The sequence below is a fragment of the Gracilinanus agilis genome, chromosome 4 (assembly GCF_016433145.1).
Source record: "Gracilinanus agilis isolate LMUSP501 chromosome 4, AgileGrace, whole genome shotgun sequence".
Classification (NCBI taxonomy): domain Eukaryota; kingdom Metazoa; phylum Chordata; class Mammalia; order Didelphimorphia; family Didelphidae; genus Gracilinanus; species Gracilinanus agilis.
This window is the reverse complement of record NC_058133.1, coordinates 238,303,125-238,320,422: the sequence shown is the minus strand read 5'-3', so window position 1 is coordinate 238,320,422 and position 17,298 is coordinate 238,303,125. Positions and strand designations below refer to the sequence as shown.

Below are 17,298 nucleotides of genomic sequence, written 5' to 3'. Positions count from 1 at the left end.
CATAATAGAAAATATGTTACATTATTCTGATTATAGTTCCTTAATGCCTCAGGAGAATTGCCACAAAACCTTGTCTTTTCCACTATTCACAGCCTTTACAGCCAATTTTCTTTCTTTTTTTGCTACTCTCTGCCTCAAATTAATCAGTTGCCTTTCCCTCATGAGATAAAACTCATGAAATCTACCTTTTTTTAGGTTGTGAAACAAATGATCCTTATTTAATTTTCCCTTTGTCTCCAAACAGTTATTTAATTTAACACTTTAACAGCTCCATAGTCACATGCAAAAAAGCTATCACAATGTCCTGTAGCCTCAGTCATTTCCCTCCCCTCAAACAGGCCTTCTCAATCTATTAATCTGAGGGGCAAGTTCACTCTAGTTTTCCTAAACAGTTTGTGTCTTTCCTCAGGCTTTATCAGAGAAACTGTTTCTTGGCATAAAGATTTTATCAATTTTTCATACACAAAGTTCTTTTTCTCCCCTTTCAGTAACCAAACAGTTCACAAAGGATATTACCTTATAATTATATATATGAATGTTTGATTTTATTAATAGTTTCTCAATGGAGAAAGACATACAAGTAGCCTGATGTAGTAGAGAGAGACCCAGCCTTTGCTTCAGTCAGGAAAATTTACATTCAGAGTCCCATTTCTGACATATATTGGCAACATATTGTCACTTAATCTCTCTGTCTCCAGAAAACTGACTGAAATGTGAAAAATACTTTGATCTCTACTTATTTTAGTAGATCCCTGTCCATCTTAAATCAATCTTTTTATTCCTTTGATTAGTTCTAACCGGCATTATCTAGTTTAATGTGATTCGATAGGGATGATGATTAATTAATTTAAAAGCAATAATCAAAAGCAACTTAGTATAGGGTCTTTCCCATAATGAGTCTTTTTTCTCATGATAAATTTTAACTTGTCAGTGTACCTTGAAGAGGGCCTCTACCCAGATGTCACAAGCTTCAGTGAAAAGTCCTAATGTTTTAAGAGATATATTAAGATATATTAAAAGTTCCTCCACTCTGTATCACATCCACCTCATGACCCATCACAGGCAGGACTGGACTAGAGGCTTCATCTAATACCAAATCATATCAGTTTAGGATCCATTGCTAGGGTGTCCAGGGCCCAATGCTCAGTGAGGTCTTGAGGATGGGGTTGTAGATAGGTTGATTGTCATGTGCCTACCTCATTGTTTGATAGAAATGTGACCACAGGATATACCAAGAGTTTGGAGTCCATCAATAATATAATGTGCTGATACCTAGACTGGCCGTGCATATAAGGAAGGAGCTAGGCACTAAAGCTCTACTTCAGAGAAGGTTGGGGTCTCAGACTGTGAGGAAGGACCGGGATCCAATTTGTTGGGTGGTGGGGCAGGTCCCTCTAATAAAGAGTTATTGGCTCAGAGATTTGCCTTAGTTATTTTATTGCAGATTGTCAAATTTCTGGCATTATAGCAAGATGTAGAATAGTTACTGATTGGCTTTGGTAGAGAGGAGCTCTTATACAGATCCAAACAAAAAAAAAACCAGGTTTATAATAAATACAAAATATAAAAATTGAGGTGTGGTGAGATTAAGTGAAATTTAAAGTTTCATAGCTCAAAAGTGGCTTACCCATTAGATTGTTTGGTTCCAAATCAAGTGTTCTTTCTACTATACCACATTTCCTTTCATAAGGGCATCTGCCTCAGTTGGCATTAATATAGGAAATGAAAGGTAAATCAGACTCAGCTGCTGTCTTTCCTTAATAGGACATTAAGGCTCTTTCCAAGCAATTAGAGTATTTGCTAATGCTTTCCTTCTGGAGTGCCCAGGGAGGAAGGAGTCATCTTACTTCCCATAATTACCTCTCCACACACTAAGCCAGATAAGTGAACAGGAGAAAATATTTTTCAATTATACTAAAGAAGACTCTGTGTCAAGAGTAAGAAGTGACTGATGTTGGGGGACCTCTCAAAATGTGATATAATATAGTCCCTGTAGCCATGGTGCAGAGCTGGGGAAATCACATTGTCTGAAAAGCAAATAAAGATATTATAGAAAAAAGTGAATAGTCCTAAAGAGAAACTCCGCCAAGGACGGTCCCAAGCCCGGCTGAAAAAGGAGGAGGGTTGGGCGTGGGGCTAGCAACCCCATCCCGTAAAAAATCACATTTGCTATAGAAACCGCAACCTCACCAAACCAACAAAACCGACGATCGCTAGTCTGGAGGATTGCTCTCCAACAGAGTCCATGACGCGTGCTGGTGAAAAGCTCGCCGATAAATCTTCTGACGACCAAGGCAAAAACCAGAATAGCGACATGGAACGTAAGAACCTTATACGAAAGCGGAAAAATCGCTCAGGTAGTAAATGAGATGAAAAGATACGACATCAGGGTCCTCGGTTTAAGCGAGACCAGATGGAATGGAAGCGGCCAGACCAGTCTGATATCAGGCGAAACCATCATTTACTCTGGCCATGAAGACCCGGACCATTCCCACACCCAGGGAGTAGCGCTGCTCATGACACCTGAAGCAAAAAAATCATTCTCTTAGTGACCTCCAAACTGCTTGTGGCCAAAGATCTCAGCTCCTTCACACTGCCACAATAAAACAACTCTTTCCCTTAAGGCTCTAACAAATTCCTTCCTTGTGAGGAGGGTCCCCCAAGGCTAGAGTCTCTCAAACCAAATCAAATCAGGTTTGCTATCTGCCAGTTAATCCCAGCCTTACACCATTTCAGGGAAGCCCTACAGGAACAAGCCATTTTATGATTGTTTCCAATCTGCTTACCTCAATGCCTTTTTGAATGGCTGATGAGCCAGAATTGGGATTATATACAAAAAGTTTCCACAAGAGCAATTCTATCTCCTTCCTGAATGGCTACATTTGACAAGAAGCCAATAATGTCTGTAAGCCTGGGCATAGAAAGAGAACTAATGGCCCACTCTCCCACCCCACCTGGGTTGATATGAATCCATACACATTTGGTCTGGCTGTTGTTCAATCCCTATGATATCTATTCTTTCCTACCTGCAGGAAGGGAATATTTGAGATAGAATGGATTAGGCTGTGATGGTTTGAGCTTCAAAACGTCAGGGGGAATGCCAGGAGTCCAAGAACGGAGTCCCTGTCAGACTTTGAAGGCCATCAAATCTATTAAAGAATGAAAAATATGCCACATTCAGAAATGAATTTGGGGGCAGTTGGTGATTCAGTCATCTATGATGAGAAGTCCTGGGTGTAAATGTGATCTCAGACACTTCTTAGCTGTGTGATTCTAGGCAAATCACTTAACCCCAGTTGCCTAATCCTTATCACTCTTCTGCCTTGGAAATGATATTTAGTATCAATTCGAAGAGAGAAGGTAAGGGTATTTTGTTTTTTTTAAAGGTTCTTTTCACAATCTTTGGGACCTTTTTATCCCATTTGTGAAATGTAAGGATCTCCAAAGTCCCTGTCTCTGTCTGCTCTAAAAATATAATTTTATATTTATGTGTATATAAATATAAAAATATAATTATTTACCTTAGAGTTGGAGTTAATGCATTTCATGGAGTTGGAATTTTTGCCAGGTCAAAAACCCCCTGGGGGAGTCTGTCCTCAGTTTTTTTGTCTCAAAGAGTCTCCTCAGGTGCTAATAGACTCTTCTTAAAAATTTGTTTTTATGTTTTTATGTTTATAGTGTCCAAAATGAATGAAGTATAGAATATACAAGTAGCTACAGGAAGTACATGGTTTATCATCTGAATGACCTCACTGGCAAGCTGTAGCAGCTTGGAGGCCCATATTTCTAAGTAGTTTCAAGAAGCCTCTCTGATGATCTCTATGGAAGAAACAGACTATAAAAATCAAGATCAAACTACTTTCACAGTTCCCATCAGAGGACACTCAATACATGTTAGTTGAACGAATAAATGAATAATTAATTTATAGACAGACAAGGAGAGAGTGGAAGGGCTTCTTTCCATCTTTTCCCATCTCTGACTCATTCCATTTCTTCTAAGTGAAACAGATGTTGCTCAGGTTCAAATTATAAGCACTGTTCAGTGGCAGCCACAATAGAATTTGAGAGCTGGAAGGGATCTTAGAAACCATCTAGTACAAACTCCCATCTTACAGATGAGGAAACTGAGATCTAAATAGATTAAATAATTGGTCTAAGATTTCACTGAGAGTTAGTGCTAAAGCTTGGACAATATCTTAGTTATCTGGCCCCCCAATAAGTGTTCTTTCTCCTCTACTTTCCTCAGTCTTCTAGGATCCACAGAGCAGACGTCCAGCATCTTTTGGAGACTCAGCAGAGGAGGTCCTGGGCATTTTGAGTTGGCAGTGAAGAAGTATTACTTATTTGGGGCTGGGTGGACTCTCTTGGGGGGTGCTAAGGTACACTTTGTGCTAGAAGCCCTTGGTCACACAGGCAGTATATGTCGAAAGCAGGATTCGAAGGTCTTCCTGGCTTTAAGGACCCCATTATGCAATACTGCTTCTCTTTGAGAAAATATAAGCAAAATGTTACTAGAAGTAGTTAGTGCTATAAAAACAGTTTTCTAAATGTGTGATGGTGTGCGGTGAAAGTGAAGAGAGGAAAGTAGGAAGGTAGGATGGAATGGGAGAAAGGAGAGAGGAAGGTAGAGGAAGGGAAAGGAAGGTAGAGGTCCCCAGCCCCAGTTCCAGGCAAGGGGAAATTGATCAGAGCCCTTCAGGGGTTCAAATAAATGATCAGAGAGCAACTTTAGGGTTTTGAAGAGCTAGGTTTTATTTAGATTAGGAAAGGGAAGATCTAGGGAAAACTAGGAGGTAGATAGAAAGGGGGCCGAGAGAGAGAGAGAGAGAGAGAGAGAGAGAGAGAGAGAGAGAGAGAGAGAGAGAGAGATCAGGATCTGAGAGTAGAGAGCTCCAGGGTAGATAGCAGAGCTTCCAGGGTTGAGAGAGAGAAAAAGTGCCAAACTTTCCCTTTTATACTTTCTCTGGAACCTCCCACAAAGGAAGTGGGAGGTGTCAGGGGAAGTTGTAGCAGAGAGAGTCTTGGGAGATATAGTCTGCCAGGGCTTACAACAATTTGAAATGACACAATGGACTGGATTTTAAATAAGGACTTTAGGTTGTAGAAATGATCTTAGATAGGGCAATAGTATGCAGAATACGTAGGTTTACCTTAATTTGGTATAGTAGAAAGAGAAACTAGTTCTAGTCTAGATACTAACTAGTTGAATATGTGAGACTTGCCCAGATTACAAGAATGACCCTCAAAGAATAGACAATTATCCTTCTGGTTAAGTTAATCTCTAAGGTCCCTTCCATCTTTAATATCCTATTTAAGGCAGTCTACGATTATGGATAAAGTGTTGGAACTAAAGGTAGGTAGACTCGGGTTTGATTACTATCTTAGTCACCAATTATGTGTCTCTGGGCAAGCCATAGGGTCATAGACACATAAATTCTCTAAAGCTCAGTTTTCACATCTATAAAATGGAAATAATCATAATACTTTTCTCACAGTCTAGTGGTGAGAGTCGAAATCTATAGTATGCTTTACAAACTTTAAATCATTATACAAATGTCATCTATTATTATGATGATTCTAACATTTTTGTCTGTCAACAATGTTCAATTAGAATATACATATATTTGGAAAGGGAGGTTATTTATCACCATGCCCTCTTAAGAGAACATAACTGAGGATACAGGTACTCCGATTGTTTAGTTCTCTAGGGTAATGGAAGAGTTCAGGTGTGAGATAAGGGAATATTTGAACCTGCTATTTACCGGACACTGAAATTTTTCCCCCTTTTCTTTGAATCTCAATAACCAATTTCATATTATAGCCTCCCCACTGGATAGCAAAATCTGGAAATATAAAAATCTATTAGCATCCCTCTTGTTTATCAGTCTGATAATCTGGATAAGGTCCAGAAGTAGCCTCTATTTTCATCACCAGCTTTCAGATCACCTGAAAGGACAAACATTGGCATCATCTTATTTATACCACCATGTCTATTGAGGTCATCCTCTTTCCCTGTCACAATGGAATCTTTAGACTGCCGTGGCTATTTTTCTAGTTTCTGTGTGTTTTGGCATCTCTGGTCACTCAATGCCACCTGGTTGAGAAGTGGACAAGTTTAGAGTGGTCTGAGTATTTCACTACATTTCTCGCCATCTCCCTCTCTTCCCTTTTTTCCTTCCTTTTCCACTGACTAGCAATTATAGAATAAATGCTTAGCAGAGGGTCATTTCTCGAGGGTTTCTGCCACCTTGTGTCGAAATGCAACATTTCTCTAAAACAGGAAGTATTAGAGAATTGTAAATCATAGGTTTGGGTCATAGAATCACTGGAGAGATCTTAGAATTTATGTTGTCCATTTTCAGCCTCTATATAGTTTAGAGGAAAGGATGGGCTTTTTATCCTATTTTAAGAGTCCGTCTCTAAGTGACAAGCAAAAATTCTCAAAAGCAAATCCTTAGAAGTCACTGTTATATCCCAAGGAGAATGACTTTAATCAAAAATGCCTTTAACACAAATGATCTTCAAGTATCTTCTGCATTGCAGAAGTCAAGTAGTTATACATCATTCTCTAATCCTCATGTAAAAGCCTCTGCAATCTCTATCCATCGCTCATTTCTCTGTCCTCTGTGACCAAACTAGAAAGGTCTTCTATATGACATTTTTTCAAATACTTTTTGAAAAGACTATCCCCATTTCTATCTCAAGTTTTTTCTTTTTTAAAACATTTATAAATATTTATTTTTTAGAAAAGTTACATAATTCATGCTCTTACTTTCCCCTTCACCCCTCCTTCACCCCCCCTCCCATGGCTGATGCATATTTCCACTGGTTTTAACATGTGTCATTGATCAAGACCTATTTCCAAATTGTTGATAGTTGCATTGGTGTGGCAGTTTCGAGTCTACATCCCCAATCATGTCCGCCTCAACCCATGTGTTCAAGCAGTCCTCAAGCTTTTTCTTCTCCAGATTAGACATTTATTTCTAGCATTCCTATTGCTTGATTTGTTATACACTGCTTTGTTCTCAAATTCTTTCTTGTGTTTGTCATCCCCTCCCCCAAATGAGTCCATGTCTTATTTTCTTTTGTATATAATGGGACTGATGTGCATAGTAGTTATTCCATAAAATTATGGGCTGACTAAATCTTATTGTAATACTTTGAGCCTTAAGTGAAAAACACATTTACTATTAGAACACAAATATCTTAGAGAAATAACAAGTAACTATAAAATACTGCTTTTTAACTTGATGCCAAAGCTGGAAAGATCCGCAGTTCTGTTAGATGTCAAATTAGTGTATATGAAATTGCTATAGTACTCCAGCTTTGACTATCCCCAATGGAAATCTTCAGTCAGCTCCAATATTACATGAATTACATGAGAGGTAAGAGGAGAAGAAGAATTGGACTGGTAATTATAGATAGTAGTAAAAATAATATTTTTGTTAGCATGCTACTTATACAAAAGAAACTATTTCCAGTTCTATCACTGCCATAGTATTCAAGTGTTAATTACTTATTTGTTTTACACCTATAAAACAGATATAGACATCTGTCTGTAAATAGAAAGAATTACAAAACTGATTATGTTTTTGTACTCTTCTTTAGCAAAAGAAATGGTGTATATGATTGCTGAATCAGTGTCAGAGTTTAGAACAGGAGAATGGCAAATGTTATTTCATTCTCCAAAAAAGAAGAGATGGAGTCTTCAAATTATAGATCAGGAAGCTTGACTTTTATTCCTGGGAAAATTCTAGAACATATTATTAAAGGAATGGTTAGTGAATATCTGGAAAAGAAAGTGACATAGAACTAGCATGAATAGATCATCTGAGCCTAATCTTATTTCATTTTTTATAGGGTTACTAAACTGGTAGATGAGACTATTGTGGATATAATAAAGTATTTTATGCTATTCTTAAAGATGAAAAAATGTGGACTAAATGATAGTTTAATTAGATAGACTCACATCTAGTTGAATGGCCAGATCTTGTGAATTGACCTTAATGGTTCAATTTCAACTTATAAATTCCCCAGGGAAACTCTATATGCCCCTATATTGCTGCAAATTTTTATTAACTACATGGCTAAAGCTAGATATCTTGTCAAATTTGCAGAAACAAATTTGGAAAGTATAGCTAACACAATGAATGATAGAATCAGGATCCAAAAAAACATCTTCACAGGATAGAAAATGGGGCTGGACCTAGATGGAATTTGGGAAGGGTAAATATTAAGTCTTACATTTTGGGTAAAGAAACTGACTTTCTCAGCACAAGATGATAGAAACATGGTTAGAAAGAAGTTTTTCTGAAAAATATCTGAAGGTGTTAGTGGCATGCAAACTCAATATGAATCAACAGTAAGATATGAAAGTGTGTAAAGTTATTGAGATGTTGGTCTGAATTAGGAGGAGATGGTCTTCCTTATCTCATCTGGAATAATATGTTTAGTTCTGTAAACCATATTTTAGGAAAGACAAATAAGCTGAACACTATCCAGAGAAAAGCAATGAGAATAATGAAGAAACCATGTGGATTTAAGGTTTTTCACTATTCTCATTGTTGAAGAAAATGGTAATATTTAGCCTAGAGAACTCTCAGGATAGCTATCTTCATATCTTTATCTCCCTGCAAGATACAATATCTTGACTATTCCACTCTAATGGCGTGAAGTCCAATAAGAAAGATGTGGAGAAATGATAAAATACCACTGACTTCTGATTTACCATAATCTCCTCTTAACTGCTGTTAGTATCAAAGTTTTTAAGCTTGCAAGGTATTTTATATGTATTATATCATTTGAAACTTGCAATAATTCTGTGAAGTAGGGACTACCTGTATTATTATCTCCATTTTACAGATGAAGAAACTGAGGCTCAGGGATTTTAAGTAACTTGCCCTGAACTGCCTTGCCTCTCCACACATAGTCTGTTAAGTCTTACTATAAGGAAAGGCAAAAGAATAAAAAACAAGGATTCAATTTTGAAGGGATAATAGAAATACTTTGGTTTATAGATATGAGAAAACAGGTCCTTATAGGTACCAATTTGGCTCTACTAATATTTATAGGGGACATAAAAAGGTAGGTGAGAGAGGAGAGTTTTTAGATCTGGAACAGGCATCCACAGTTGCAGTACAAAATATATGAGAAAAGAAAAAATGGGATTCTTTTAAAAGATGAGAATTCCAGTGAAATGGAAGAGAAAGTTCATAACCTGTTATCTACATGAATAAATAAAACATCCCCAATAAAGTCAATAAGTAGAATAATGGGAAGGAAAGAAAAGAGAAACAACAACAACAACAAAAAAAAACACTGAGAGAGTAACTACTTATATAATAGAAAGCATAGGGCAAAGAAATGAGAAAACAGCAGGGGGGAAAACACCTTCATGAGATGAAGCAATAAAAATCAAATTAATGTCAATAAGAGCTCTGGAAATGAAGACAGATTCAACACAAGGTGCATTAAGCTAAATAATAACACTTTAAAGAAAATAAGCAGGATCCAATATCATTGAAGAATGATATATCAGAAAAGTCTGACATCTGTAATAAGAGATCCATCAAAAGTAAAAATAGAACATGAGAAACTAATAAAAATGTCAACAAACTAGAGAAAGCAATAGGACATTTGAATAAATGGAATCAATGAAAAAAATTCTCAGGCCATAAGGTGGATTGTTTGAAGTGACAGAATATGAAACAAAGAGCAAAGGTCATCTCTACTGGGAGAAGAAATGTTAGATAAGCAATGACAAATTAGTAAAGCTCAAAGAGATACAATAAGAATCTTTGAATTACCTGAACAATGTGAAAAAACAAAGAGCCTACCTACCATTTAAAAAAGATATTGGTTAAGTGCAAGTCAAAGACAAAATAAAATGCCAGATAACATAACAAAGCAAAGGTCATTCACTTCAACAAAATACAAAGTAAATAATAAAGAATTAAATTAGACATTAGGCCTTCCTTCTGTTCTTTTCTCCTCATGGGGTGGTGAGAACTACTAACCTTAGCCTTCCCTTCCAATTTTGCCTATCCCCAAAAAAACTGAAAGAAAAAAAAAAGGAAACTGGAACCTTTGTAAAAAAATATGCACAGTTAAGCAAAACAAATTGCTACATTGGCCATAATCAAGAAAGTACACATTGTTCCGTATCTCAATTACATTGGGTCTCTGTCAAGAAAGGAGTAGCATGCTAATGAAGTGGGGTGTTTCATAACATTAGTCCAGACACCCAGAAATTCAATAATTGGAACTGTTATTTATTGATTAAAAAAAGGAAAAGAAAAAATCTATCAGTTGGGACAGCCTTCCCTAATGGAAGCTGTATCAGACTGACATTACAAGACAGTTTATATAGGTTACAAGATACAAGGCTATTTCCTTTTGCATCCAGGTTTTTATTTGTCAAGAAAAGCCTCATCACAAACACATGCATGTGCGGTCAGTGATAAGTGGATAATACTCAGGGGATATTAACTTTTCACATATACCTAAACACTCATCCATAGTTAGCTATGTGTTTACCTTGCATTCCATCCTGACCTATTTGTTTGTCCTGATGTCCCTTTGTTGGACATAGGGGAATTAGACTCTGACCCACCATTTGCATAGGTTGCTTGACCTCCTAGAGGGATTAGGTCATTTTTCTAAATAATGCAGGAATGGATTAATCTACTTCAATTCTACTTTATTCTCTAACCTATTTCATTTATTCAAACTACTTCACTTCATCATTGATCCTATGTTAGCCATCACATTGATCAGAGTTCCTAAGTCTTCCAAACTTGTTTGTATTTACAATGTTATTGTACTCACTCCCTGGGTTCTGCCCACTTCACTCTGCATAAGTTCATAGCTTGAACTCATTCTTTTTTAATTTTTTATGGCACGATAATATTTCATTTCATTCATTCCCCAGCTGATGGGCACCCCTTCAATTTCCAGTTTTTTTCCACAACTAAAAGAACTGCTAAAATATTTTTGAATATATCATTCCTTTCCTCCTTCTTTGAGCTCTTTGGAGCTTGGACCTAGTAGAAGTATTGCTAAGTCTAAACTCATGCACAATCATGACTTTTTGACTGTGGCTAAGTTGCTCTGCAGAATGATTGGTAATGTACTTATTTCTCATAGTCTGCCCAACATTTATTAATTTCCATTATTTTTGCCAATCTGATGAGTTTAGAACCTTAGAGCTGATTAGATGTTTATTTCTCTAATTTCAATACTATGAAAGCAAACTTTGAAAGACTTTAAGAATTCTAATCATTGCATGACCAACCATGATTTCAAAGACAAAATAAAACATGATATGGCAGTGATGGGCAAACTTTTTAAAGAGGGGGCCAAAGAAAAGGGAATGCTCATCTGTCAGTCTGTTTCTAAGGCAATTCTTTCAAAGTTTCATTGTATTGAATCCTACTTATTATATTTGTCAGATTAGGAATAATGTTGTGTGGCTGGATACAATATTTCAGAGGGTCACATCTGGCCCATAGGCTGTAGTTTTCCCATTACTGTGCTATAGCATTTTCTGACAAAGAACTGGTATACTCTGTATGTGTGTATAATTTTTCTTTAAAAAGTTTTTGCACAAACAAAATCAATGCATCTAAAATTAGAAGGAAAACAGTGGTTAGGATCTTAGCAAGTTTCTTTGATAAGGGTTTGATTTCTAGGATATATATTTATTTTTGTTGTTCAGTTATTTTAGTACTGTCCTACTCTGCATGACCCTTTTTGAGGTTTTCTTGGTACAGACACTGGAATGGTTTGCCATTTCACTCTCTAACTCACTTTATAGATGAGGAACTGAGGCAAACAGAGTTAAGTGACTTGCTATAAGTGATCAAACAGCTATTAAGTGTCTGAGGCCAGATGTGAACTAAGGAAGAGGAATTTGGCCAAGCATTCCATTCATCTATGTGCCCCTGGTATACATATTTACAAACACATACATATATAACCTAAATACAAACATGTAAATATATATAAATAATTTATGTACATATATAACCTAGAAATGTGATTCTTATCAGAGATTTATTTCTAAGGTTTTTTCCCAGATATTTTCCTTCTAATTTTAACTGTGATTGATCTATTTCTTAAATAGTACTGAATTATTTTGAGTATTACTGCTACTGTTTTAATATAGTTTAAAATCAGGTATTGCTGGGTTACCTTCCTTACCATTTTTCTCTTATTTTTTCCTATGAGATTCTTAACCTTTGGTTCCTCTAGATCAGTGATTCCCAAAGTGGGCATTACTGCCCCCTGGTGGGTGCTGCAGCGATCAAGGGAGGCGGTGATGGCCACAAGTGCATTTATCTTTCCTATTAATTGCTATTAAAATTTTAATAAATTAATTTCCAGGGGGCTAAGTAATATTTTTTCTGGAAAGGGGGTGGTAGGCCAAAAAAGTTTGGGAACCACTGCTCTAGATCAATTTTGTCACCCCAACCCCACCTCAGCTCCTCAAGGTAATCCCTTGACAGTGTAATGGGCATGGGACAGAATAAGTGGATTAATTTTGAAAATATAGCCAGTTTTACTATATAGGTATGTGGTGGGCACCAGGGCAGTACATCCCAAATTACTAGAGACATCACAGGCCAAAGATTATGTGAGGAATTCACCTTGCAGGGCTGGCAGCTGAGCAGACATAGGCTCCTCTACCTCTAAACTTTGGATGTATTTACACAAGCCTTAAAATAAGGGTCCAAGCATGAGGGGATACCTTGTGTTTACATCTCAAACACATTAGGTTCCTCCAAATAATTTACTCACTTTTATGATCCCTACATCTCAAATGTTACTTATGATCTCAAACATCCCTAGGTTTCTCAAGATGGATAACTTATCCACCTTTATGATCAGGATGTCATTTATATTTAATCCCTCAGACCCAAAGGCACCTATTCTTTTACCTATTCTCCCCTGTTTACCCCACTTGTTTTTTCCCATTATTCACCCCCTCCCCATCCTTCCCATCCTTCCCTTCCAAGTCACCTAGACCCCATCCCTTTAGGATATAAAAATCCTGAGCTTTTTTCTGTCCAGGAAGGCAGTTGGCCCTTCACCCTGCCTCCTGACCATTCAACCTAAATAAATCTCTCTATCTTTAAAGGGTTTCCACTGGAGTCTGTCATTCTTGAAAGAGTACCCTCCCGGGACCAAGGGTTACTCTCCAGCCCCCCACAACATTCATATTTCTCCAGTTATTTAGATCTGCATTTCTCACTCAATAGAGTGCAATAATTTTTTAATTAATAAAAAATTATTTTTTTCTTCTTTCTACTTTTTCTCTATTAAAAAATAAAGGACAAACAGAACCCTTGCAATAAATATGAATAGTCAAGCAAGACAAATTCTCTCACTGGCTATGTTCAAAAAATGTATCTTACCTGCATCATATATTTCTGTCAGAAGGCAAGCAACATGCTTCATTTTTGGTCTTCTGGAATTGTCATCAGTCATAATAGTCACAACATTGTAAAGAAAAACTAGTTTGAAGGACTTAAGAATTCTGATTAATGAGGATGAGCTAATTAATAAAAAACGACAAGCCTACCCAAATTAATCTACTTATTCAGCACCATACCTATCAAACTACCAAAAAACTTTTTTATAGAATTAGAAAAAAGTATAACAAAGTTCATCTGGAAGAACAAAAGATCAAGGATATCAAGGGAAATAATGACAAAAAATGTGAAGGATGGGATGCTAGCAGTACCAGATCTTAAATGTACTATAAAGTAGTGGTCATCAAAACAATATGGTACTAAGAGACAGAAGGGTGGATCAGTGGAATAGACAAGGGATAAATGACCTCAGTAAGCTAGTGTTCCATAAACCCAAAGACCCCAGTTTATAGGACATGAACTCACTCTGACAAAAACTGCTGGGAAAATTTGAAAACAGTATGGGGAAAATAAGGTTTAGATCAACATCTTACACCCTTTACCAAGATAAATTCAAAATGGGTTAATGATTTAAATATAAAGAATGAAATCATAAATAAATTAGGTGAATATAGATTAATATGCCTGTCAGATCTGCGGGAAAGGAAGGAATTTAAGACCAAGCAAGAGAAAGAGAACATGTTAAGAGAACTTTACAAAATGTAAAGTGAATGTCTTTGATTATATCAAATTAAAAAGGTTTTATATAAACAAAACCAATGCAACCAAAATTTGAAGGAAAGCAACAAACTGAGAGAACTTTTTTATTACAATACTCTCTGACAAAGGTTTAATTTCCAAAATATATAAGGAACTAAGTCAAATTTGCAAAAAATCAAGCCATTCCCCAATTGACAAATGGTCAAGGGACATGAAGTTTTCACAGGATGAAATAAAAACTATCCATAAGCACATGAAAAATTGTTCTAAATCCCTTCTGACTAGAGAGATGCAAATTAAAACAACTGTGAGGTACCACCTCACCACTCAAAGGAAAGTGATAAATATTGGAGAGGATGTGGCAAAATTGGGACATTAATGCACTGCTGGCAGAGTTGTGAATTGGTCCAACCATTCTGGAGGGCAATTTGGAATTATGCACAAAGGGCTTTAAATGAATGCCTGCCCTTTGACCCAGACATGCCACTGCTGGGTTTGTACCCCAAAGAAATAATAAGGGAAAACACTTGTACAAAAATATTTATAGCTACACTCTTTTTGGTGGCAAAAAATTGGAAAATGAGGGAGTGTCCATTAATTGGGGAATGGCTGAATAAATTGTGGTATATGTTGGTGATGGAATATTATTGTGCTGAAAGGAATAAAGAAATGGATGAATTCCATGTGAACTGGAATGACTTCCAGGAATTGATGCAGAACTAAAGGAGCAGAACCAGAAGAACATTGTACACAGAGACTGATACATTATGGCAGTGATGGGCAAACTTTTTAAAGAGGGAGCCAAAGGAAAAGGAAATGCTCATATGTCAGTCTGTTTCTAAGGCAAATCTTTTGAAGTTTCATTGTATTGTATTCTACTCGTTGTATTCATCAGATTAAGAATAATGCCCTACCACCAGATAGAGCATTTCAGGGGGTGGCATCTAGCCCGCAGGCCGAAGTTTGCCCATATGGCATAATCAAATGTAATAGACAAGCCAGAGGAAATTCTGAGAAAGAACACTATCCACATTTAGAGAAAGAATTGTGGAACCAGAAATGCTCTATCACATAGTGCAATAGGGTTTTGATGTTAAAAGATCACTCTTTTATATGAATATATATGAACATATGAATAACAGAAATGTTTTGAACAATGATATATGTATAACCCAGTGGAACTGCTTGTCGGCTTGGGGGGGGGGGAAAGCAGGAGAGGGGGGATTATGAATCATTTAACCATAGAAAATATTCTAAATAAAATTAAAAAAGAATTCTGATTAATGTAATAAATAGTCATGCTTACAAAGGACTAATGATGAAGCCTACTTTTCATTCCACTACAAGCTCAAGAGTAAAAAAGAAATTTTTAATGATGTATGTCATCCATTATAAGGATAATACCTTATAATACTTTTGGCTTGAGATCATACATCAGTCTGACCTAGGAAAAAGTCCACTCCCGTGTATAATGGAAAACATTGGTCTGAATCCTGTCTGAGATCCAACTCAAAAACAGACACAAAAAATGAAAAATTTTACAAGACTGTTGCAGGGGTCAAGGCATTTTGCAAACGGTAAAGTACTTTTTAATTGTTAGTGGTTATCAAAAAGCTTCTTAAGGGCACGGTTGAGGTCAGCTCCTACAAGAGCTGATGTTAAATTTCAGTGTGAGCATTTACTCTTTTGAAATATACTAATCAGTGTACTAGAATAATATGCTAAGCAGATTTATCGTTTTGTTGGTCATGTAGATTTAAAGTAATGAAGTAAATATTAATAACGCAAACTAAACTTAAATGTATTATATGTACTTTTTGTTGTTACTGTTTCAGAGAGCCGAATATCAAATCAAATCCCTGCATTAATCCTGGCTTTGCCGTACATCACACGGTCACATGGATGTCGGTCCCTCCATAGCTGGGTAACTCCGAGTGTCCAAAGTCACAAGCGCGACCTTGAACTCTAGGGTCTGCCTCCACGCTTTTTCCGGATCCTCCCAGTCAAACGTCACCAAGCTCAGGGTGGGGAGTGATGTGTGAGGTGGGCGTGGCCAGAATTCAGCTCCTCTCCCAGGCCCCAAGCTGCGCTCCTGGGACCCCCAGACTCTGAAGTGGGTGGGATGGCGCTGACGGGGTCCCCGGCTGAGACCCTGTGGAGAAGCTGCAACTTCGTCATGGCCACCTTCTTCTCGCTGGCTACCTATGTACAGGTCAGCTCAAGCTAAACCCCAACAGCCTAAGCTCCCGATGCAGGGGCAGATTCTGATGTCAGCCTGCGCTGGGTCTGTGTCTGTGGTTGGTGGAGGAGAGCTGAAAGTTGGGGGTGAAGGGGCGGGGACTAGAAGAAAGAGGGAGAGGAGAGGATTGCTAAGGAGCGGAAGGGAGAATTCTAAAACGAGTTGGAGGCAAGGTTGTTGTATTTTATCACCCAGTGTTCAGGAGGAGACGCAGTTAGAGTGGCCGAGTGGATAGAGAGAACTGGAACCAAAGTCCGAAAGACCCAAGTTCAAATACAATCTCAGACACTAGCTGTGTGTGTGATGCCGGACAAGCCACTGAACCGCCAGTTAACTCATCTGTAAGAAGGGAATAATAATAGCACCTACCTCTCAGAAACTTTAAAGTACTGTATAAATACTATTTATTATTGTTAGGAAGAAATCTTACATGTTGAATAGTTGATGCCAGAATAAGTAGCAAAATTGTGTTTTAGACTTATGACTTCCAAATTAAGGATTCCCCCCCCCCCCCATCACTACTCATGAATACACCTGACACTGTCACCTTGCACTTGTTCTGCCCTGTCCCAACTTGTCATGACCCCATTTGGGGTTTTCTTAGAAACTGAAGTGGTTTGCCATGTCCTTCTCCTTCCTTACAAATGAGAAAACTGAGGCAAACAGGGTAAAATGACTTGCCCAGGGTCACACAGCTATTAAGGAGCTGTGATTAGATTTGATGTTGGGTCTACCTGACTCTAGGCCACTTTACCATCTATCACCTTTAGGTCACTTTACCATCTAGCTTCCTACTCTCACCATGGGCAGGTGATTTAATCTTTCTGGATATGTTTCCTCAACTGTAAAATGAAAAAGTTGACTAAATAACCTGGAAGTTTCTTTTCATTCCAAAATCTATGTTCCCATGATCTGTAGGCAGCTAGA

General features: G+C 37.4%; 1 protein-coding gene across 1 annotated transcript in view; it reads left to right on the top strand.

Moving 5' to 3' along the window:
- Positions 1 to 2,245: 2,245 nt before the first annotated feature.
- Positions 2,246 to 17,298, top strand: part of TMEM220 (transmembrane protein 220) — a 29,219-nt gene continuing 14,166 nt past the window's right edge. The window contains 3 exon segments of the mRNA XM_044675178.1: positions 2,246 to 2,357; positions 16,102 to 16,211; positions 16,213 to 16,344. Of these exon segments, the coding sequence (XP_044531113.1) occupies positions 2,246 to 2,357; positions 16,102 to 16,211; positions 16,213 to 16,344 (354 nt within the window).